This window comes from Pyrus communis, chromosome 14 (genome assembly GCF_963583255.1).
Source record: "Pyrus communis chromosome 14, drPyrComm1.1, whole genome shotgun sequence".
NCBI lineage: Eukaryota > Viridiplantae > Streptophyta > Magnoliopsida > Rosales > Rosaceae > Pyrus > Pyrus communis.
The window spans coordinates 9131968-9155769 of NC_084816.1; the positions used below are offsets into that span (position 1 = coordinate 9131968).

Consider the following 23802-nt stretch of genomic DNA (forward strand, 5'->3'; position numbering starts at 1 on the left):
GTCAAGGGCAGGGGTAATCGGTGTTCGAAAAATGTTTATTACTGTTAATTTGAACCGCATGTTCTAATAAAAATTAACGTAGTCAGTCGTATAGATTTACGCTTAAGTAGTAAATTTTTCTGTCTTGCTTGACAAAAGAACATTTCTCTTAGTTTATGTCTGTCGACACTAAGAGTTTTGCAATTGTTGTTATTAAAAGAAAGTTTTAAAAATTGTCCAAGAGAGACCTTATACATTGCCAACTAGTTGGTGGGTATTGCCTTTCCAAGCATGGATTTGATTTGCACAGGTAAATTATCATCAGTTTTGTCATAAGTTTGATCTCCTTCAACTATGTTATGCCATCCTTTCTTTGTTTTCTTAATTACGGTACACATTGACGTGGTTGTAAATGTATATATATCTCTCTTTTTTGGTTAGTAAACCACAACACTTTTGTCACCTAATTCTTCAGTTTGCAAAATATATATAGATAGACTTGATGTGTAAACTGTCGGAAGACTAATTCTCCATGCACATCTAGAACCTCACAGGTCGTTGGGTTGGCTACAGTATGTCGAGTTGCCTCTTGGTTTTCGCCTCCCATGACCTAGAGCCGAAAGTGATAGCTCTAAAGACCTAACTAGAATATTTGAACTTTGGAAAAGCTTGTATTTCTTATTGTTTCTTTCTTCCCCAAAGCCTCCTTATATAGTGGGAAGAGTGTACAAAGATTGAAAAGCCCATGAAAATCCCAAGTATATTCAAATATGAATATCTCTTGATTTTCATCTAATTATCACATAGATAATTAGGAGGTTAATATCCTCATGTGGGTGGAATATCCTTTGATATTTATTTATCCCATAAGATAAATCCTAATCAAACTTTGGACATATCAGATCGCCATCCATTTACCACAAATCCAAGTCAGTGTAGGTAATTTCATTAGCTCCACCAACATCTATTTTCTCTCTTTTTTTTACCCAAACAATAGAGTGGTATTTTATTGATTTTTACAAGTAAATAAAAAGGTGTCAATTGATTACATTCGTCCAGTAATCGAAGTTGATATGCAGTGAATTAGCACAGACAAACAATTTAAAGTAAACTCCTATATGGCCACCGCAAACACAAACCTACAAAACCGTCACCAGTATAGACTTGTCATAAAAAAACAATAAATCCAACAATCCTATATCGACAACACATTGGTCACCAATCAAATGTGAGGCCAAATATAGTCATCATCGCAGGATGCAAGACTAAATCATCGTTGAAAGAATATACCACATAACTCATTGCTCAATGGCGAAGACTACATCCAGCCATCGCAGAAACGGGACCACAACACTCACTAAGCGAGACGACAAAACTACACTACTCCGATAAAGACTCACTAGTTGGCTCGTCTATGTTAATGACAAAGACACCCTAGCCAAGGTATTCTCAATTGCGATTTACATGAATGTGAATATGATATATATCTATTTGTAGCTATCCCCAATTTGGCGCATAGCTTTGTTATGGGTGCAATATCACTTTTTGTAAATGTCCTATTGTTTGTCAAAAAAAAAAAAAAAAAAATTAAACATTCTAATCAAGTCGTATAAGTTGCTATACGCTGATCAACGACTTGATCCTATGCCTTTCAAATATAAATCATGGCCGGAATATCAACAATAAACAAAAAAAATAACAATAACAATAAACCAACAATAATAAATCTTATTCATAGACCAACAACAACAGGAATTCAACAACAATAAACACTGCTAATAGATATCAAGATGTGTGAAACCGAACAAATTAAAAAACAAAAACAAAATAAAAAATGGAATCCTCGCAAGCTTCTAATGCAAAGTATAAGTAGAATAAACCATCATCGAATTCGAACAACAAATCCACAGCACTCCGGAGCACATTTAGCAAGCCAAATCCGTCAAGTGGTTCATTTTGATGGGGGTGGGGAGAAGAACGGAATTGATGGAATACTAGAGATTGAAGGGATTGTTGTTGGAAAAGTGGGGAGTGCTGGCAATGGAGGTAGTGTCACCTTTGGGATTGTGGGCATTGTAGGCAGTGCTGGTTGTGGTAAAGTTGGGATTTGGGTCATCGGGAGTGGTGGTAGAGTTGGGTTAGTCGGGAGGGTAGGCAATTGGGTAGAGGGCAACGGCGGCAATGTGGCCTTGGGCAGCGTTGGTACTGAGGACATTGGCGGCAATGTGGGCAATGTTGGCTTCGGCAGAGACGGAATGGTAGGCACAGTCAAGGCCGGTGGTGGAGCTCCCGGCGTGGCCAAAAGGTTTCGAGCTGCAAGGCTGAAATGGGTGCTTGAGAGTGACAACACCATGGACAAAGACAAAATGAAGAAAAGCTTGGGAAAGGCCATGATCGAGTCTCTGAAATGTTTTCTTCTTTTTCCGTTTGGTTACACTCTTTGAAATGTTTTTGGTTTGTGGAGAGGGAAAGGGTCTCCATTGGTTTTATAGACAATATGTGTGCAAAGAGTGCGAGGACTTGGAATTTTTGACATGGGGGTTTGATGATTTGTGGTTGTAGGAAGCATGAAAAGCCATTGGTTGGTTCACCTCCCTAACTTAACTAGTTCATCGAAGTCAATACTTGGTTCATCTAAGGTATGCTGACAGACTATTGACCTAACCAAAGACCAGACAAATTAAGTATGAAGCTGGGACCCACATCAACTTAAGTTTGAAACGTATGCTACGTTGAAGTACATGTACCATGAGTCCATGACCCTATATTAGTAGATCATTAAGGGTTTAACTCTTTAGAAGTGATAGAATGTTATTTTTAAAATGTGATCTTTGTATCATTTTTATGATTTTAAATATATTCATGGTACGTTTAAGTAAACTTCCTTATTGTTATCCAATTTTCTTATCATGTATTGGTGAAAGAATTTACATGTATTTTCCAACCAAGTTTGCATTTTAGGTAAGTAAATTAAAAAACGAGACTTGAAGCTCAAATGATTGAAAATATTTACCACATCATCGAGATTTGTAGCTCAAGTGATTGACAATATTTACCACAACATCTGATCAGGTCCCTTCCCCCCATATTGCTTGTATAAAACAAACCATTGAAGCTGCTATACAGGGAAACAGTTGCAGTTAGGTTGCCTGTGTCAAAGCTAAAAGACTGATTAAAAATTTGAAAATAGTTAACACTCAAAAATTCATCTGCATTCATCGTTTTTATTTTTTATTATTATTATTTTTTATACTAGGAAGGAGCGTAGAATGAACGAATAATTAAACCATGAGGTAGAGGGTGGAGAGCAAATGGTTCTTGTACTTAATAGAGTTTAAATAATTCTAATATATTTGAATCAATTGAGTAATATCTTCTATTTTTATTCATTATTCGAACTGATGAACTTAATTAAATAGTTATACAAATGAAAAGAAAACGGCTTACATAAATTCACATAACAAGTTAATTCTTACTTTTTATGTATAAGAGAGTTGGATAGTTAAGTGGAAATAAACATATACATAAGAGATCGTTTTTTCCAAAATTGGTTTATTAGTTATCGTGACATGAAGCATGCTTAAAAGAGCGACCCTATTGAGTTTTCACTATCATTTTTGGTATTGGCATAACAGTGGGTTGAGCAAAAATGAGTGGATGTTTAGAAACACGAAGATATGTGAAGAGAGTTTTTATTTTGGATCAAACTGTAAGGATTAGTTAACGAAAGAATTGAACTACATGAACGTAATTGAAATTAATCATGGTCAAAACTACATGATAATTGGATTCCCCTTGTCAAAATTTAAGGAAAAAAGATGCCTAGAGCTAGAGGTATGGCCCTGAAATGTACTCCACATTGCATTGCATCCGGCCGCCAGTCTCACCACCGTCGTCGATTGGAGGATGAAGCCTTCCTCACTGTCTCTCTTGCCTTTTTTCCCTCTTCAAAATTCCTAGATCTTGCGTCCTTAAACTTCTTATGCATATCACTTTTATAAAACTTGGTAATTCGCCTAGCCAGAACAAACGAAGCTAGAGCTCTCAAAATTACGACAGCAGTCACAACTATAAAAGAAACTCTATATCATGTCTGATTGTACATCGTTCGGGTCAGTTTGTTGTTCAGAACTTACACTCCACTTGAGGTTGCAATTTGTGCATAGCTCATCAATGTGGAGTAGTACTTGAGGCCGAAGATCTTGGAAACGATTGTGACAAGCAGTGTCGCTTGACCTCCGTAAGAAAACCCGATGATCACTGTGGCAAGTTAGACTCTGTTATAGTGATGATCGCTGTGGCCGAAGATCTTGGATTTTCCTTTCTAATTGGAATAGTGATGATTAAAGAAGCTAAAATTCAGTCATCAAAGTGTTGATAAGAATTGCTTATAGTTTGTTATTCTGTTTTGTAAATGGTTAGTTTGGTTAAGGGTATAAGTGTAATATGTTAGAATACCCAATACTATATATAACAAACTCTGCTGTAATTATTAATTACATTGAATGAAAGGAAAGTCTTCAAATTCTATATGGTATCACGCCCTTCTTGCCTCACGACTTCTTCTCTCTCGATCCTCCCGATCTTTTTCGTTTCTGCTCTCAATTTCTGATCTTTCTTTCCAATTTCTGCTGTGATTCTTCTCTATTTTTCTTCGATTGCAACTTCTGTGTAGTTGCCTGGTGTATTTCTCTGCATTTCGTCGTGGCATCACTGTCCGATTCGTCTTCTCCCGTTGAGTCGGTGCAAGCTCCAAACCCTAATTTCTCCAATTCTGGAATGTTTTCGAATTTGTATGTTTCTCTTACAATCCAAAACATCGACAATATGATACCAATCAAACTCAAACGATCAAATTACCTCCCCTGGTGTGCTTTATTTGCCCCAGTTCTGCGCAGGTATAAGCTTCTTGGCATCATTGATAGTACCAAAGTCCGTCTATCACCTCTTCTTCCTGATATCTCTCTTAATCCTGCTTTTGAGATTTGGTATGAGAAAGATTAGAATCTTCTCATCTGGTTGAATTCTACTCTGTCTGAAGAAGTGATTCCTTTCACCGTCGGTGTCTCATCGTCTTGGGACTTATGGCTCAAGCTTGAGCAGCGCTTTAGAGGAGTTTCTGATGCTCACATTCATCAGTTACGCTCTCGTCTCCAGTCAATTCAGAAAGGTTCACAGTCAATTTTTGATTATCTACAACAAATCAACGAAATTTCCGATGCTTTAATGGCGGTTGGTGTTTCTGTCACCGATTGTGACCTAATAGCCGCTACACTGGCTGGCTTACCTAATGAGTTCGAATCCTTTACTGACTTACTTCTTCTTCGCATCTCCACCACAACTCTGGATGAATTACATGGCTTACTGCTCACTAAAGAACTGTCAATGTCTCGAAGGAAAAAAGCTGTATCCTCGAGCACCATAGAGCTTTTTTATGCCTTTTGACACATGCCGACCCGAGCCTCTACCACATCCCGAGCTCGACTTCACCGTAGCACGATATTGTCCACTTTGGGCCGTAACCACGCCTTCACGATTTTGTTTCTGGGAACTCACACGAGAACTTCCCAATGGGTCACCCATCCTGGGAATGCTCTCACCCGAACTCGCTTAACTTTGGAGTTCCGATGAACTCCGAAGTTAATAAGTTCCCAAAAGGCCTTGTGTTAGGTAGAGATGAGAATATACATATAAGGCTTACAAGATTCACTCCCTTGAGCGATGTGGGATGTTACACTTTTGCCATTCAATCACAGTCTCATCTCTTGCCTGCATCACCACCGCACCAAGCATTCGTTGTTCAACCCCAACCTCATCTTGGACATTACCGCAGCAATCATTGTGGAAACTATAGAGGAACTGCTCGTGGTCATCGTGGTAATTACAAAAGTAATAATTTCTGTGGCAATTCTCAAGGCTTTTGTGGCAACCCTCAAGGCTCTCATGGTCTTAATTGTCAAATTTGTGGATCAACCAATCATGAGGCTATTGACTGTTTTGATCGAATGAATCCGAATATTTTTGGCAAAGTTCCTCCAGCCAAACTCGCTACTATGTGTGCACATTTTTCATCCAAGCTCTCTTCTTCTTGGCTCATTGATTCGGGTGCTACTTCACATATTACAAATGACATTTCTAGCATTTCATCTCCTACTCCTTATCGTGGTGAAGACAAAGTCTACATTGGTGATGGTAAATGTTTGACAATTAGCAACATTGGTTCTTCCTTTTTACATACTCCCTCTGCTACATTTAAACTGCAAAATGTTCTTCATGTTCCATAAATAAAGCACAATTTACTCTTTGCATATCAATTTCTCAAGGATAATTATTGTTCTTTGACACTTAATTCTGATGGATCCATTGTAAAGGATCGTTCTACGGGAAAACGCTTTTGCGGGGACCGGTTAAAGATGGTTTTTATCCCTTGTAATGTTCATCCCAGTCACCTACAAGCTCTGCTACTTCAACCACTGCCTTAATAAGTGTCACAGCACCTGTTCCAGTTTGGCACAGTCGACTTGGCTATCCCTCTTCATCAATTTTCAAGCGTGTTCTTTCAATGAATAAACTTGCTCTTCAAGGACGAACTTCAGTGGATTTCTTTTGTTCTAACTGTGCTCTTGCAAAAATTCACAAGCAATCGTTTAATCCTGTTAGTTCTACTTCTTCTTCTTGTTTAGAACTTGTACATTGTGATCTCTAAGGTCCAGCTCCTGTTATGTATGTGAGTAGTTATAGGTATTATATGTTGCTTATGGATGACTATAGTAAATACAGTTGGTTCTTTCCTTTACAGACAAAATCTGAAGTGTATTATGTATTTGTTGAGTTCAAGAGTTATGTAGAAAATCTTCTTAGCAATAAAATAAAAGTCCTTCATTCTGATTTAGGGGGTGAATTTACTAGCTCTGCACTACAGAATTTTCTCAAAACTCATGGTATTATACACCAATTTAGTTGTCCGTACACACCTGAATAGAATGGTTGTGCATAAAGGAAACATCACCAGAGACTGCTCGAATCCTCTTGGTTGCTTCTAATATGCCTCATGTTTTTTGGGTAGAGGCTTTTTCCATTGCTATAACTTAATTAATCGCCTTCCAATCTCTGGCCTAATGCAGTCACCCTGGGAATTATTGTTTCATACTCAACCCGATTACAGTCGATTGAAAGTATTTGGTTGCAGTTGTTTTCCATGGCTTAAACCTTATAGAACTTCCAAACTGGACAACAAAAGTAAGTACTGTGTGTTCTTGGGTTACAGTCTTCAACATAAGGGATATAGGTGCTTGGATCCATTGACACAGATGGTATATATATATATATATATATATATATATATATATATATCTCGTCATGTTGTTTTTGATGAATCTACTTTTCCATTTCATCACTCTCAACCATTATCCTCGAGTCAACCATTGTCCTCGACTACTTCTCAGTCTACTGTAATATCTTCAGTCGATTTGCAATTTACTGTTCCCTACTCTTCCAGATCTTCTACTAATGTTGCACCTGTCCCATCTACTGATATCAATGTTGACTTGTTCTCACTGTCTCCCATCCAAAGTATTATCAATACTTCTTCACATGCTGAGACTGTTGATACCCATGCTGCCATTGTTGACCCACATGCTACTTCTGTTGCTGTTATTAGTACTCATTTCTCAGTCCCTCGTGCCTCTTCTACTATGCATAATATTTATCCTATGATTACACGGTCAAAAGCAAGGATATTCAAACCAAAAGCCTTCTCAGCAACCAAGCATCATTTTCTCTATTCCATCGACTTTGTCCCCTCTACTTATTTGCAAGCTTCAAAGCAAGCTTATTGGAGAACAGCCATGCAGGAAGAGTTTAATGCTCTGCAATCTACAGGGACTTGGATTCTTGTACCTTCCTCTCCTTATCACTATGTTATTGGTTGCAAATGGGTGTGTCGGATTAAGAAACATACTGATGGTTCTATAGATCGATATAAGTCTCGGCTTGTTGCCAAAGGGTTTTATGAACAAGAGGGCATCGACTATAAGGAAACCTTCAGCCCTGTTGCCAAGCCTATTACAATTCGCATTCTCTTGTCTCTTGCTGCTCAGTTTCACTGGTTTTTAAACCAGTTAGATATTAGTAATGCATTCTTGCATGTGGATTTACAAGAAGATGTTTTTATGCAGCAACCTCCTGGGTTTAGTGATCCCTCATTTCCTAATCATGTCTGCAAGCTTAAAAAGTCTCTCTATGGCCTTAAACAGGCTCTACGGGCTTGGTTTGATAATTATTTCAAGTGTTGCGATCTTTTGGCTTTCAGCAATCATCTTCAGATGTTTCTCTTTGTCTTACACGCTCCAACCTTGGTTATTATCCTTGTATATGTTGATGATATTATGGTCACAGGACCTAATGCTACTCTCTGTCAACATTTCATTAACAAACTGATCACTGTATTTCCAGTCAAAGATTTGGGTTCTTTGCACTATTTTTGGGGACTTAAGGTGCACATGTGGTCTGAAGGTATCTTTTTACATCAAGGAAAATATTTACTTAATCTTCTTCAGAAAACTAAGATTCCTTTAGGCCCGACAAAGCTTGATCATACAAGTTCTCTTTTGTCCAACCTTACAGAGTATCGATCCTTAGTTGGTGCGTTACAATATCTTACCTGGACACGGCCAGACATATCTTTTGCCGTTAATCAAGTATGTCAATTTATGCATGCTCCACATGACTCCCATCTTCAAGTTGCTAAACGTATTCTTAGATTTTTAAAAGGTACGACACGCATGGCTTATGGTTCAAACCAGGAACTCTGACTCTTACTACTTATTCTGATGCTGATTGGGCAGGTGTACCTTTGACAGAAGGTCCACCAGTGGCTATTGTGTCTTCCTTGGTTCTAATTTGGTTAGTTGGAGTGCCAAGAAACAGTTCACAGTTGCACGATCCTTTACTGAAGCAGAGTACCGGTCGTTAGCTTATACCTTTGCAGAAATAACATGGATTTGTAAAGTTTTCCGAGATATTGGACTTTCTCTACCTCAGATTCCTCATCTCTAGTGTGGTAATATTTTTGCAATCTTTTTAGCTTCTAAACCTGTTTTCCATGCCCGGACTAAACACATTGAAATTGATTATCATTACATCCGTGAACTTGTTCTTGCTCAACTTATCAAGATTCAATATGTTTGTAGTCAAGATCAATTGGCAGACATTCATACAAAGTCCTTGTCTCAGTAAAGGTTCTTATATATTCAATCCAAGCTTTCTCTTGGTCCTTTTGATGCTTCCAAGTTTAGCTTGAGGGAGTGTAAAGAAGCTAAAATTCAGTCATCAAAGTGTTGATAAGAATTGCTTATAGTTTGTTATGTTGTTTTGTAAATGGTTAGTTTGGTTAAGGGTATAAGTGTAATCTGCTAAAACACCCAATACTATATATAACAAATTCTGTTGTAATTATTAATTACATTGAATGAAAGGAAAGTCTTCAGATTCTATAATGATCACCCTTTATTCTACAGTAACGAAAAATTAAGCATATTTGTACAGATTTGTGACTGTATTTCCACCCAAATCATTCTAACAGGAATTTTGGGAACAAAAAAGTAAAACTAAAAAAAGATATATTGAAATTATGCCTAATATCGCTGTTGCTTTTTGCTGTTTACTTTTTCAATTCCTCTCCCTTATTATTGCTGATTTATGATAAGCAGAGTCCCTAAAGACATGACCTGCCTAAGAATTATGGAATGCATTTCGGGAGTCAATACTCGTAGTAAACTATTTAGAAGTGCAGTTGCCCATCAAATCCTTCTTAGCTGTTTCGATCATAGGTACTGAACATGATTGCAAGCTTTTTTAATACAGGCACAATTGTGCTTTCATTCTCCATTTTCTCGAACAATTGTTCCAGCAGGATAAGTTAGACTTCTAATGGGAAAGAAAGAACCATTCTCTGTGTAATATGACCTGAATTTTAATATCATATGCTTGTAATAATCGGATTGTGTAATCACTAATTAATACAATTTCTAATTATTATTTTCTCCATGCACTTAAGCATGCTAGGACCATAAATGAGAATGTTAATAAGTTGTGTTCGTATGAGCATGACTCCTGAGAGTTGTGAAACTAAGGCAATACATTCAGCGTGACATAAAGTATTATACATAATAACTTATGATTGATTTTTGATGTTCATTGAGTGAATACGCATCGCTTATTCTCTAAATCTTATTCCTTTCAACTTCAAAAGACATTGTGAGTCTGTTTGACTGTGGCCAGGGGGACTGAAATCATCTATGAATCTTTCCAGCCCCCAGAAGAGGTGGATAACCGTGGGTTGCCACCAGTTATCCCTTTTTTTTTATAAAAAAAATAAATAAAAATAAAATAAAAATTCAGAAGACATTGTTGTTAGTTTTAAATGACTGTATCTAAAGTCCTTTTTGCCCTTAATTTTGTGAATCTGATTTGGTATTGTTGCTTGACGTAATACTGCACCTTAGGCCCCTAAGGATGAAGACATCCGAAAACTGTTTATGATCCCAGTCAATGTGAAAGACAAAAGCTGTGATTTTTTCAAGATGTACGTACACTTGGTATTGGCTGAGTGAGAATTGGCTCTCGTCTAGTTAACTAGTAGAAGACAAGCCAATCTTGAAAGCAATGTGGCGCCTCTACTTACGAAACTGTTCTTGCTTGATAGCTAGTACAGACTTAAGGTCTTTTGCATCGAAGGTATGGATTTTTGAGCAAAAAGAATCAAATTTAACTGTTTTCTCCTTTCACCTTGGTGTGTGCATATTAAAAGTATTTTCGGTGTTATATTAAGAACGAAGGTAGGAAAGTAGCAGGAAGAAAATGCCGCAATATGTATATAATGTTCATAGAATACTAATGACTCTGTTCAGTCATGACCTGCATTATTTTGAGCATGAACCAGAAAATCCAGGAGTAGGACGTTTTGAAGCCTATTGAGTCTTTGGCTGTGGGGAATGTCGTCTTTGTGTTTCTATGCTTATTTCCCCCTCATTTCGTTTTTGTCTAATGGAGAAATATTTGGTATATAACTAGGGCCTAGTGGTCTCTCGGGTTATTTGGAGACATGCAGAATACAGCAACAAAGGCTTCCCCACTATACCTGAAATTTTCCTTTTGATTTTTATTTAACTAGATAAGCAGTCTTGAAAAGTAACTTAAATGAAGACATTCGTGAAGGAAAATACTAAGGTGTCCTTTGTAAGATGATGTTTTAATACCTCTAAACCATAAACACAAGGATCGAACAACTAAACCACAATCTCATAACCAAGCACCAGAAAGAACATTGTCAAACTAAGCTGAGCAAGGAAAACATACCTGCAGACATGCCGGTGGAAGAAGAAGCCATACCAATTGACACACAAAACCTTCTCCTCAATGCTCTCCAAATTATAGGTTATTGGAACAATAAGAGCGCGATCTTTGTGAGAGCAGTGGCATGTGGTTTTATACTGTAAGGCCTGGATTGCCCTATAACAATCATACAAGGATTACAAAACTCAATCCCTGTACAAGTATGAATTCTACTCTCGAGCCAATAACAGAGTTTCAATCCAAACCAAAGTTGGATTAACTCTTATAGACACATTAAGACTTCTTTTTATCAATTAGAAATACACAAGAATTATCTCAATTCGTAAGAATCACTACAAAAACAATAAGCTCAGTTGTGTCATTAGTGAGTCTCTTGGATACCCAGCAAAGTTTGACAGCAGTAGACAATTTGGGGCAGATTGGTGACTCTCTTGGATACCCAACAAAAACAATAAGCTCATTTGTGTCATTAGTGAGCATATGGAACTACTTTGGGAGGTATTTTTCGGGGTTTGTCTCCGAAAGCCTAATAGTAAAATGGAAAGTCTCCAGACCCTTAAAGATGACTCTTGTTCTTCTTCTGTCCTGCGTCGGCCACCTCCTCATTGCATTTCCAACCCCGGGATCGGTCTATGTGGCATCTGTGATCATCAGATTTTCTTTCGGTGCCCAATTGCCGTTGCTTTTCGCAATCATTTCCGAGCTCTTTGGGCTCAAGTACTACTCCACATTGTTCAATTGTGGACAGCTTGCCAGCCCCCTCGGGTCCTATATTCTGAATGTGAAGGTCACAGGAATGCTGTATGACAGAGAGGCATTGAAGGAGCTGGCAAAGAGTGGGAGGGATCGGTCTTCAGTGAAGGAGCTGATTTGTCTTGGGAGCCAATGTTATAGGTTGGCTTTCTCAATTTTGGCTGCTGTAACATTCTTTGGTGCAGTTGTTTCATTGATCTTGGTGGTGAGGACAAGAGAGTTTTACAAAGGTGATATTTATAAGAAGTTTAGAGACGAAGCAGAGGATTCATAGATTTTTCTTTCTCTTGCATTGGTAAACATATGGAGTTTGATCTGTTAGCAACTAAGAATTGTTGGAATAGAGATCTTGAGATGCATGAAGCGCACCAAGAAGAACTTGGACATTTTCCTGGTGAACAATAAAGTTTGACAGGATATATGTACTACAATTACTATTGAAAAGATGTATTTTGTAAGCCAATGGCAATTGCTTTGTGGTTCATATGTGGGTTTCTCACTAGTGGTTTCTTCACTTACAATTGGCCTATTTTTATTTCTTTTACCATGTAGCCGGTTTTGGCGGTCGAAGGAAGGGGTAGTTGGTGCCCGAAAAATGTTTATTACTGTTCTATACTTCCACTGTTAATTTGAACCACATGTTCTAATAGAATTTAACGTAATCAATCGTATAGATTTATGTTTAAGTAGTAAATTTTCCTGTCTTGCTTGACAAAAGAACATTTCTCTTAGTTTATGTTTGTCGTGTTGTTATTAAAAGAAAGTTCTAAAAATTGTCCAAAAGAGACCTTGTTGCCAACTAGTTGGTGGGTATTGCCTTTCCAAGCAGGATTTGATTTGCATAGGTAAATTATCATCAGTTTTGTCATAAGTTTGACCTCCTTCAACTATGTTATGCCATCCTTTCTTTGTTTTCTTAATTACGGTACACACTGATGTGGTTGTAAATGTATATATATCTCTCTCTTTTGGCTAGTAAACCATAACACTTTTGTCACCTAATTCTTCAGTTCGCAAAATATATATAGATAGACTTGACGTGTAAACGAATCAAACTTTAGACATATCAGATCACCATGCATTTACCACCAATCTAGGTCAGTTTCATCAGCTCCACCAACATCTATTTTCTCTCTTTTTTTACCCAAACAATAGAGTGGTATTTCAGTGTTTTTTACAAGTAAATATAAAGGTGTCAATTGATTACATTCTTCCAGTGACTAAAGTTGATATGAAGTGAATTAGCACATACATACAATTTAGAGTAAACCTCTATATGGTCACCACAAACACAAACTTACAAAACCGTCACCAATACAGACTTGTCATAAAAAATGATAGATCCAACAAGCCTATATTGACAACACACTGGCCACCACTAAAATGTGAGACCACATAAAATCATCGTCGCAGGGGTGCGAGACTACATAAAATCATCATTGAAAGACTAGACCACATAACTCATTGCTCAATGGCTAAGACTACATCCAGCCATCACAGAAACGGGACCACAACACTCGCTAGGTGAGACGACAAAACTACACTACTCCGATAAAGACTCACTGGTTGGCTCGCCTGTGTGAATGACAAAGACACCACCCTAGCCAAGGTAGTTTCAATTTCGATTTACATGAATGTGAATATGATATATATCTATTTGTAGCTATCCCCAAATTGGCGTGTAGCTTTGTTATGGGTGCAATATCACTTTTTGTAAATGTCCTATTGTTTGTCAAAAAGAAGCGTTCTAATCAAGTCGTATAAGTTGCTATACGCTGATCAATGACTTGATACTATGCATTTCAAATATAAATCATGGCCGGAATAACAACAATAAAAAAATAAAAAATAAGAAAAAACAATAACAACAACAATAAACCAACAACAATAATAAATCTTATTCGTAGACCAACAATAACAGGAATTCAACAACAATAAACGCTGCTAATAGATATCAAGATATGTGAAACCGAACACATTAAAAAACAAAAACAAAATAAAAAATGGAATCCTCGCAAGCTTCTAATGCAAAGTATAAGTAGAATAAACCATCATCGAATTCGAACAACAAATCCACAGCACTCCGGAGCACATTTAGCAAGCCAAATCCGTCAAGTGGTTCATTTTGATGGGGGTGGGGAGAAGAACGGAATTGATGGAACACTAGAGATTGAAGGGCTTGTTGTTGGAAAAGTGGGGAGTGCTGGCAATGGGGGTAGTATCACCTTTGGGATTGTGGGCATTGTAGGCAATGCTGGTTGTGGTAAAGTTGGGATTTGGGTCCTCGGGAGTGGTGGTAGAGTTGGGTTAGTCGGGAGGGTAGGCAATTGGGTAGAGGGCAACGGCGGCAATGTGGACTTGGGCAATATTGGTACTGAGGGCATTGGCGGCAATGTGGGCAATGTTGGCTTCGGCAGAGACGGAATTGTAGGCACAGTCAAGGCCGGTGGTGGAGCTCCCGGCGTGGCCAAAAGGTTTCGAGCTGCAAGGCTGAAATGGGTGCTTGAGAGTGACAACACCATGGACAAAGACAAAATGAAGAAAAGCTTGGTAAAGGCCATGATCGAGTCTCTGAAATGTTTTCTTCTTTTTCCTTTTGGTTACACACTTGAAATGTTTTTGGTTTGTGGAGAGGGAAAGGGTCTGCATTGGTTTTATAGACAATAAGTGTGCAAAGAGTGCGAGGACTTGGAATTTTTGACATGCGATTTTGATGAGTTGTGGTTGCAGGATGCATGAAAAGCCGTTGGTTGGTTCACCTCCCTAACTTAACTAATTCATCAAATTCAATACGTAGTTCATCTAAGGTATGCTGATAGACTATTGACCTAACCAAAGACCAGACAAATTAAGTACGAAGCTGGGACCCGCATCACCTTGTGTTTGAAACGTATGCTACGTTGAACTGCATGTACCATGAACCTTAGGTACATCTATTTATTGGAGACCATATTTTAGTAGGTCACTGAGGGTTTCTCTCTTTTAGAATTGATAGAATGTTATTTTCAAAATGTGGTATCTCTAGCATTTTTATGATTTTAGATATATCCATGGTAGGTACGTATAAGTAAACTTCCTTATTGTTATTTTGTATTTTTACATTTTTTTTCCAATCCAATTTTCTAATTATGTATTAGTGAAAAAATTTACATGTATTTTCCAACCTCGTTTGCATTTAGGTATGTAATTTCAAAAACGAGCAGATTTGATCTCAAGTGGTTGATAATATTTACCACAACATCCGATCAGGTCTCCTACCCCCATTATCGCTTGTACAAAGCAAACCATTGAAGCTGCTATATAGGGAAACAGTTGAAGCTAGGTTTCCTGTGTTAGAAGACTGATTAAAAATTAGAAAATAGTTAACACTAAAAAATTCATCTGCATTCATCATTTTTTATTTTATTTTTTATTCTAGGAAGGAGTACAGAATGAACGAATAATTAATCCATGAGATAGAGGCTGGAGATCGAATGGTTCTTGTACTTAACAAAGTCTAAATAATTCTAATATACTTGAATCAGTTGAGTAATATCTTCAATTTTTGTTCATTATTCGAACTGATGAACTTAATTAAATAGTTATACAAATGAAAAGAAACAGCTTATATAAATTCACATAGCAAGGTTAATAATTCTTATTTTTCATGTATAAGAGAGTTTGATAGTTAAGCGGAAATAAATATAAACAGAAGAGATCGTTTTTCTCAAGATTGGTTTACTAGTTATCGTGACATGAAGCATGTTTAAAAGAGCAATCGTATTGAGTTTTCACTATCGTTTTTTGTATTAGCATAACAGCAGGTTGAGCAAAAACAATTGGATGGTTAGAAACACGAAGATATGTGAAGAGAGTTTTTATTTTAGATCAAATTGTAAGGATTAGTTAACTAAAGAATTGAACTGCATGAACGGAATTGAAATTAATCATGGTCAAAACTACAAGATAATTGGATTCCCCTTGTCAAAATTTAGGGAAAAAAAATGCGTAGAGCGAGAGTTATGGCCCTGTAATGTACACCAAATTGCATTGCATCCGGCCACCAGTCTCACCACCCTCCTCGATTGGAGGATGAAGCCGCCCTCACTATCTGGCCTTTTTGCCCTCTTCAAAATTCCTAGATCTTGCGTCCTTAAACTTCTTACACATATCACTTTTGTAAAACTTGGTAATTCGCCTAGCCAAAACAAACGAAGATAGAGCTCCCAAAATCACGACAGCAGTCACAACTATAAAAGCACCTGCACCTTTGTAACATGTCTGATCGTACATCGTTTTGGTCAGTTTGTTGTTCAGAATATACACTCCAATTGAGGTTGCAATTTGTGCACAGCTCGTCAATGTGGAGTAGTACTTGAGGCCGAATATCTTGGAAACGATCGATTGTGAAAAGCAGTGTCACTTGTCCCCCGTAAGAAAACACGATGATCACTGTGGCAAGTTAGACGCTGTTAGAGTGATGATCACTGTGGCCGAAGATCTTGGATTTTCCTTTCTAATTGGAATGGTGATGATCACTCGTTATTCTACAGTAACAAAAAAATTAAGTATATTCGTACAGATTTGTGACTGTATTTCCACCCAAATCATTATAACAGGAATTTTCGAAAAAGAAAAATAAGACTTAAAAAACATATATCGAAAGTATGCAGAAATATTGTTGTTGCCTTTTGCTGTTTACTTTTTTTTTCTTTTTTTTTTCAATTCCTCTCCCTTACTATTGCTGATTTATGATAATAAGCAGAGTCCCTAAAGGCATTACCTGCCTAAGAATTGTGGAATGCATTTCGAGAGTCAATACTCGTAGTAAGCTGTTTAAAAGTGCAGTTGCCCATCAAATCCTTCTTAGCTGTTTTGATCATAAGGTACTGAACATGATTTCAAGTTTTTTGAATACAGGTATTCTCCATTTTATCGAACAATTGTTCCAGGCTTCCAGCAGAATAAAGAAGCATATTCTATGTAATATGACTCGAATTTTAATATCATATGCTCGTAATAATCGGATTGTGTAATCACTAATTAATATCCAATTCCCAATTTTTTTTTTTTCTTCATGTATTTAAGCTTGCTAGAGCCCATGTATGAGGGGCACTTAAAATCAGTTGCATATAGTTTAAGCTCTTGAATAAGTGGGTAAGGTTTAGATATTTTTGTGTTAGAGACTGTTAATAAGTTGTTTTCGTATGGGCATGAGAGTTGTGAAACTAAGGCAATACATTCAGGATTCAGTATGACATGAAGTATACATAATAACTTATGATTGATTTCTGATGTTCATTAAGTAAACATGTATCGCTTATTCTCTAAATCTAATTCCTTTCAACTTCAAAAGACATTATTGTTAATTTTAAATGACTGTATCTAGAGTCCTTTTCCCCTCTAATTTCGTGAATCTGATTTGGCATTGTTGCTTTACGTAATGCTCCACCTCAGGCCCCTAACAATAAAGAGATCCTAACACTGTTCATCCCAGTCAATGTGAAGGACAAAAGCTGTGATTTTTTCTAGATGTACGTACACCTGATATTGGCTGAGAATTGGCTATTGTCTAGTTAACTAGTAGAAGACAAGCCAGTCTTGAAAGCAATGTGGCGCCTCTACTTACGAAACTGTTCTTGCCTGATAGCCAGTACAGACTTGAGGTCTTCCAAGGTATGGAGTTTTGAGCCAACAGAATCAAACTTAACTATTTTCTCCTTTCACCTTGGAGTATGCATATTAAAAGTATTTTCCGAATTGCAGGTTCGTAACAAGGCTTTGTATCTTCTGCAAGGCACCATCAAGCTGACTAGGATCGGCAAGTTGAAATTCTGTATATTAAGAACAAAGGTAGGAAAGTAGAGGGAAGAAAATGCCGCAATATGTATAAAAAGTTGGTAGATTACTAATGAGTAATGACCGTGTTCAGTCACGACCTACATTATTTTAAGCATGAACCAGAGAAAATTCGGAAGTAGGACGGTTTGAAGCATATTGAGGCTTTGGCTGTAGGAATGTTTGCTTTGTGTTCTATGCTTCTTTCCTCTCCCTCGTTTTGTTTCTGTTTAATGGAATATTTGGTATTTCAACGTATTATAGAACTAGTGGTCTCTCGGGTTATTTGGAGACATCAGAATACAGTAACAAAGGCTTCTACCCTATGTACTTTGATTTGCCTTTTGATTTTTATTTAACTAGAAAATAAACCTAAACGAAGACATTCATGATGGAAAATACTAAGATGTCATTCGCGCTGTATCTTTATTTTTATTTTGAAAAACAAAACACATGTTATTAATGTGTTTTTGAAGTCGTCGAAGTTTAAAATAAGAGAACATATGTTGCATTATTATTGATTCATATCACTGAATAAAAATATGTGTTCTCACTGATGACAACCTAAGTATTGACTACCACCAAAACAACCAAGATACAATACTTATAATTATAATTTCCTTAAGAAAAAAAATATTTATTATTTATAGATAAAAAAAGCATTATTATTCTCTAGTTTTTACTTGTTTTATGTAGTTTGATTTCCTTTTCTCCTAATTCTATTACAATATTTGACCAAAAAATTTGATCAAGCCTTGAACAATTAATACTTTGGATGTGAAATTAAACCACATTGAAATTATAAATTATAGGGATTAATTTTAAATCGACCAAAACAAAGATGAAAAACGAAAAAAAATGGGTTTGGAACGTTGAGATATTCAAATTAAGGTTCGGAAGGCCGTTGTGGACCCGAACCTCACTCCAAGCCTACATGCTTTCCCTATTTGCTTTGCTTTCCCTTTTCCCCCTTTCTTTTCCCTCAGCTGCTCAAAACCCAAACTTTTTTGTTTTGCAGCGACAGCAGAAATAAAATTAGGGTTTAACTCTTCATCCATTTGATTAGTTTCCCTCCTTAGATTTCAAAATCCAGACAAATTTTTGCTTTTAAAATTTGGGTTGTCTTCATTCTTTAGTTCTCTCGGAATCACTTGCTTGTTCGTTTAAATTTCCCAATTCGAATTCTGGGTTCTCAGCACTCGAAGTGCTTTTCCCCCCAAATATCACTAATTTTTATGTTGGAATTGCATTTCTTGAAGGCCCAATTACGAATCTTGAAGTTTAAATTAGGGTTTCGAACTGTATGAGAAGTGAAAGAATGGCCAAGAGATTGTCTTTGGGTGGCATAATGAGGAAGAAGCTATCGGACATCACCAACTTGCAGACTGCGAAACCGATGAGCGAGGATGAAAAGCCCCTGGAAGATTGTCCGACTGATAAGGATTACATTGAGCAGCTCAGGAGGGTATAATCTCACTTGGGTCCTCTTCCATTTCTTTCTCCAATTTTCGATATTTTTAGCCAGAGCTTAGAGGGTTTTGTTTGTGTTTATGAATTTCTGAACCAGGAAAGGATGACTTTGATCAGACTTGTCGCCGAAAGGACGTATCCGATACCATCCAATGTTGTTTTCCTTTCTAGTTTTATTTTGTTATTGGTATTTGGGTACTGAGTTTACACCCCAAGAATGAATTACTACAATGATTGGGTGAGATTTCGCCCGGATACATACAACCAGAATCAAAGTTACATAAAATGGAGATATTGTGTTTTCCTTTAATTGTATTTGAACAGTAAAATCGTTGAATTAAGTGGAGCTGAGTTGCAGAAACTGCGAATTAGCCTCCAGAAATTGCAGCAACAAAACTTGAGTCTTGCACAATCGAACAGCAGGATGTTAGCGGTGCGTTTTCTCTTCATATTTATATTAGTGTCTAATTCCTTCAAATAATATGTAATTATCTAATCGTCTCTGGTATTTACTCTCTTTCCTTCATTTTGCAGGAGCTTAATTTAGGAAGAGAGAAGGTAAGTTTGCAATAACCGAAGTAATATAGGTCAGTTCATTGGCTTGTGAAATCGTCCCTTATAATAATATCTGACTTGGTCTTACCAGGTAAAAACACTTCAGCATGAACTTGTATGCAAGAATGCTTTACTTAAAGCAAAGAATCTAGAAATAGAGGTTAGCCCTTATCTTGCGTTGCATGTCAGTACGCGCTGGAACTGTTGGTGCAGAAGTTCTTTTGCTGTTACATATTGATATTTGTATTCTTCAGTTTTGATGGATGACTAACAGCAACATAAGCAACATAGAGGATTAGCAACTTAAATATTGTTAGCTCTATTTTTTATAGTTCCTTGTCTGATTGTTTGTCACCACACAAATATAGATCCAACTATTACCTTCACAGAATGTTGCCTCTATTTATTTTTCAAATGTCTAATTTGGTATAGTTCATCATGATTCATGATGAATAGAATTAATCCTTGTATCCTGCAATTACATTAAGTGTTCCATAAAAGCAGGTTTAGGAGCGATTACACTAACTTCTTCTGCTTCTCTGCATATATTTTTATCGTTCCACATACACTTCGACAAAGTTCCATTTTCCTCAAGTGTTAAGCTACATGGATGACAAACAATGACCTGTTGTACTCTAGTAAATCTTATTCTGATGCCATTCTATATTTAGTCAGGCCGTGAGTTTGAAGTTTCAGTTCACCAATATTCTTGTTGTACCCCTCATCTTACAGGGAAAAGAAGAGTTCAAACGTCAAAATTCTGCCTCTCAGACTCAGGTATCTAAGGTAATCATTCAGCTATGAATTTGTATGTAGTGAGAGCCCTTCACGGTGCCTTATATTTCTATAATTTAAGCTCATATATTTTTCCAGATCAAGGAAGCAGAGGAGATATCTCTGCATAAAGCTGATAATGATGGCAAAGCATGTAATCTCAACAAAAGACATGCAACAAGAAGTCGATGTAAACTTTTTTACTTTGGCAATTGATGTGGATGATCTAATTTTTCATAAATATATTTCTTCCTTTCCCCCTTTGTTTTGCACCCACCATGTTAACATTTGCACTTATGATTTCTTGCAGCGGTTGGCGCTTCTACTACATGCCAAAAGGTTGAAGATAAAGAGAAGGCTGAAAATAAAAGGTTAGTAGATGAGTGGTGTTATGCATATTTTGCTCCCTCTAGATGGTCCTGCACCTTCATGTTGAATATGGATACTCATTCATATTCCATGAGCCTATAGTACAGTGTACTACAGTCTACATACCGAAAGAAATGTTTGCAGGGTGCGCTTTTGATAGTTTTAAGGGTCTGCACTTTGTGTTGAACAAGGGACTAACGTGGGACCACCAATAATCTTGATTCAGCACCAATATTTTCCCAGCTTATTACTTGTCCAACACATAAGGCCTTGGGGATCTGATCGTGCTAACATAACCCCAAAAAAGATCACCTTGGCAAATTATACTCATTGTTGATTGTGTTCATTGCACAATCCAACAGTGTACAATGATTATTGCAACTCCCATCTCCTACCAGATTTTTTCGTTTAGGAATCCTAACCACCTTTAAGACTTTGGACTGAGCTGCTTGTGTAGGGAGTTTCACTTGAGTCGTGTCTACCATGTGAATGCTTCACTTTGAAAAATGGTGATTTTCCATGTGGCTCAACCAAACTGTCGGCTCTGAGCCACCTATAGAGCGGTTGACCGATGTGGGACCACTACTGATCTTGATCCAGCACCAGTATTAGTCACCTTGGCCAACATATATAGGGTTTCACCCGGCCCCATGAACCTATCAGGTGTCGGTTTTATCGTAAAAACTTTGTAATTAGAGGTGATCACCCAACCTATGAATTGAAAAAAATACACCTTAAACCCATGATTTGGTCCTTTAAGCATTTCTCACTAACGTTAACAACTGTCAAGGGTGTTTCTGTTAGACTATTTAAGTAAACAAGGTAATGCACATTGTTTTCCCGTATCTAAGAACTGTAACTTTTGTGCCTAAGTTATTTTACTTCCCCCCCCCCCCCCCTCTTTCTCTCCCTTAATGCTCCTTTTGTTTTGTGCAGGCGGCGTTTGAGGAGGCAATCTGCTAGATTTATTTCCCAGACAGAGAACCTGTTTGAAATAGAGGATGTCCAATTACCATTCAATCACACACCAGACAGTCCGATGCGTAGAAGCGGTCCCACTCCATTGATTTCATCTACAAGAAAAGAAGGGGAAGAAGATAATTGTGCCCCAAGGCGGTCTTCAGTTGGAAGACCGCTACGCAAAGCAGCTGAGAAGGTCAAGTCCTACAAAGAAGTTCCAATAATAGCCAAAATGCGGAGATCGGAGTGACAGAAGGGCAGCATCTCAATGTTGAGAATACTGGTGACGTAGTTGACGAAAAGAAGAAATGTAAAAGAGATGATTGTACAACTAGAACAGTTGTATCCTTATCTTTCTGTATCTTTTCAACTTGTGATATCGTTTGTAGTGACTTGTTTGCCACGTTATTGTAAGCCACATTAGGGAAAAAAAGAAAAATAAAAGAAGCTTTTGATTAGCAGTTATATTGATTTAGGGAAAATTAGAATCCTTGTTTTTCTATATCATTTAGATTAAACATTTGTGCCTTTTTAAAATTTGATTAAATTGCTTTGACCAATAATTACCTCTATTTTTTAAAATTAAAATACTTTTGGAATTTATTCTTTTATCTGCATGATGCACTTTTCCTTATTTAGTGGAGATATTAGTAATTAAACTATATTTTCTCTTCATCCAAATATGTTTTTTCAATCACACGTTTTTTCTTTTTTTTTTTTTTTTTTTGTTATGCAAACATTTAATATATTTTTTTTTTCCAAACGATTTTTTCTTTGTCAAATAGTTGGTGATCAACATAAAAGTTCCGTGTAATTTTTTCAATTTTTTTGTGAAATTATATTTTTTTTGCTGTTTTTTTTTTTTTAAGAATAGTTGTTGACGAATTATTATTAGATACAATACATTGCATATATATTATCTGCAGGTACGTTTATTTGCAATTTTGGTACGTTTAATTTCATACTTATTGTTAAGATTGGTACATTATTTTTATTTTGGCACGTTTTATTTTGTACATATTGTGTATTGGTACGTTTATATCATTCACAATCATATTTTCTCTTAACGTACTAAAAGAAAACTTATTTCGGTATGTTTGATTTTGGGATTTAAAAATATTTTAAACTACTTTGGAAAGAAAATATCTTAAATCGTAGATAATTATTGCTAAATTGTAGAATTATTGTGAAAATTAATTGAACCTAACCAACTTTTTTTTTTTTTTTTTTTTTTTTTGCAATTATCTCTAACGGAGGAGAATGTAATCAAAAGGCTAGATTATAGGAAATTTGTTACAATATAATATGCATATAGCACCAAAATTATGACAAAAAAAAGTTTAATCAAATCACTAAAAGATATGGATGTTTAATCTAGAAAATTGAAAACTGAGGCACCTATATTAAAAGATTCCATTGATTTATACAGAATATTTGTTGTTTGTAATGATCTAATCCCAAAACCTCTTGATCCAGCCCAAAGCTTGATAAGATATCTTGGTGGCTTGGCCCATCTTTAGAAAAAGAGTGGGGTCAAAGAAAGTAGTCCAAATAATCGACTTGGGCCCAAAATGAAGTACACCTGTTGCGTTTATAGCAACTCGCAAGACTCTTCGCTTTGTTCCGGCAGAGCTTTCGGCACGATCAACGGTGGTGGGGTTATTTGCTAAACTTAAGTAAGTGGCACTTTATCACAGTGGTGGAAATGAGTTGAACTTTTGCATAACAATAGGAGTTCGAATTCCGTCGATGGCTAATCTAACAAAAATT

General features: G+C 36.7%; 3 protein-coding genes across 3 annotated transcripts; all 3 read left to right on the forward strand.

The window, feature by feature from the left end:
• The first annotated feature begins 1835 nt into the window (after window positions 1–1835).
• On the forward strand, window positions 1836–8953 carry LOC137714335 (uncharacterized). The gene is made up of 6 exons (XM_068453574.1): window positions 1836–2409; window positions 2542–2618; window positions 4984–5385; window positions 5736–6171; window positions 7444–8493; window positions 8826–8953. The coding sequence occupies exons 1-6, from the start codon at window positions 1836–1838 to the stop codon at window positions 8951–8953; spliced, it is 2667 nt and encodes an 888-aa protein (XP_068309675.1).
• Window positions 8954–11345: 2392 nt separating this feature from the next.
• Window positions 11346–12361, forward strand: LOC137714336 (protein NUCLEAR FUSION DEFECTIVE 4-like). Its single transcript, XM_068453575.1, has 2 exons — window positions 11346–11473; window positions 11632–12361. Exons 1-2 carry the CDS (start codon window positions 11346–11348, stop codon window positions 12359–12361), a joined length of 858 nt encoding a protein of 285 aa, XP_068309676.1.
• Window positions 12362–18912: 6551 nt separating this feature from the next.
• Window positions 18913–22450, forward strand: LOC137716598 (SHUGOSHIN 2-like). The gene is made up of 9 exons (XM_068456045.1): window positions 18913–19369; window positions 19472–19509; window positions 19699–19807; window positions 19909–19932; window positions 20021–20089; window positions 20662–20715; window positions 20803–20893; window positions 21014–21074; window positions 22009–22450. Exons 1-9 carry the CDS (start codon window positions 19208–19210, stop codon window positions 22280–22282), a joined length of 882 nt encoding a protein of 293 aa, XP_068312146.1. The 5' UTR covers window positions 18913–19207; the 3' UTR covers window positions 22283–22450.
• Window positions 22451–23802: the final 1352 nt, after the last annotated feature.